Raw genomic sequence first — 1,243 nt, 5'->3', positions numbered from 1 at the left:
GGGCAGGGGGCGCCTTCCAGGGCGGAGGGCTCGGGGTGGCCGTCCTCTGGAGGCACCGGGAGGGACCTTCCCTCCAAATGGGTGCGGGCAGCGCTTTCCAGGTCTGGCTCCGAGGTGCTTTCAGGCAGGGTTTCTGTTGCCGCATCATCGGCTGAGCTGAGAGCGGGCTCAGAGGCAGAGCTGTCATGCTTGGACTTTGAGTCCTCCTTCTTGGCAGAAGTTGACCACTTTTGTTTTTGCGGAGCTGGCTCATCTTCCGACGATGGAACCTGACCTGGAAAACAGAAGGAAGGCCTTCGTGAGAAATCCCACACGTTCGAGAGCAAAGCCTGCCCACGGGTAGACACACGATCACTGCTTTAAGACAACAACACCATAAAGGCAGGGGCTCACTTCCTAAGCTTGAAGAAACGATTCTAGCCTTTCCACTGTGTAACTTGGTTTTAGCCTTTCCACTGTGTAACTTGGTTTGACTGCAGCTGTCCTGAGAAGGGTCTCCACAGTTTCCCCCCAGACCTGCTCACCTGTGCAGATCTTACAATTCAGGTCAAAGAGGTGCGCCCGGTGCTGCCCGGTCGTGTCCTGCAGCATGCTGCCGACGAGGTCAAGCAGTGGTGCTGCACTCCTCTCGGGGGCCGCCCGCACCGATTCTTGCTGTTCCTAAAGCACAAGAAGGAGGTCATTTCTTTTCCACCCCCTCTCCCAATTAGCAGTACCCATGGAAAAAACCTCTCACGTGACTGAGAACCACTGAAAAAAGAGAAAAAGGACTACTGACTACAAGTACTTGAGAAGCAATACAACTACACACACACGTGTCAGCTCAGTGTCTTGCCCAGTAATTCAGGCACCTAACAACGTCTGGAACGGGATCATCTTAGTCAATTCTCGTGAGCACTGGAAATCCTAAACGCTTACATCAGAATCTGATACTGGCGGAGAACCTTCCACGTCGGGAATACTTTCCTGTTTAACGGTAGGCTTCTTAGTCTCATTATGCAATTTAGTTCTGGACTCCATCACCTAAGATGAAAAAGACAGACAAACGTGAAGCCTTAGCCCTTCTTTCCCAAGGGGACTCTCTCATGCCAACAGGCTATTAATTCACTCAGGGTGGGGTGGGGGGGCGCTGGTGTCAGGCTTCTGGCACCCGCAGCCGCCTCTCCCGTCGGCACTCACAGGCTTTGACGATCTCTCTTTCCACATGGAAAGCTCTTTGGAGACAAGTTCTTCTGGCTTCATT

At 53.0% G+C, this 1,243-nt stretch overlaps 1 protein-coding gene across 1 annotated transcript in view; it reads right to left on the bottom strand.

Moving 5' to 3' along the window:
* Positions 1 to 1,242, bottom strand: part of LOC102975258 (death-inducer obliterator 1) — a 16,068-nt gene extending 14,826 nt beyond the window's left edge. The window contains exons 1-4 of the mRNA XM_028487148.2: positions 1,180 to 1,242; positions 919 to 1,023; positions 525 to 660; positions 1 to 274 (exon numbers count right to left, since the gene is read on the bottom strand). Coding sequence (XP_028342949.1) covers positions 1 to 274; positions 525 to 660; positions 919 to 1,023; positions 1,180 to 1,242 — 578 coding nt within the window. The remainder of the gene's footprint in view (positions 275 to 524; positions 661 to 918; positions 1,024 to 1,179) is intronic.
* Between the last annotated feature and the right edge of the window lies 1 nt (position 1,243).

Source organism: Physeter macrocephalus, unplaced genomic scaffold (assembly GCF_002837175.3).
Source record: "Physeter macrocephalus isolate SW-GA unplaced genomic scaffold, ASM283717v5 random_1174, whole genome shotgun sequence".
Lineage (NCBI taxonomy): Eukaryota > Metazoa > Chordata > Mammalia > Artiodactyla > Physeteridae > Physeter > Physeter macrocephalus.
Note: the sequence above shows the minus strand (reverse complement) of the source record. Positions and strands in the feature narration are given on the sequence as shown.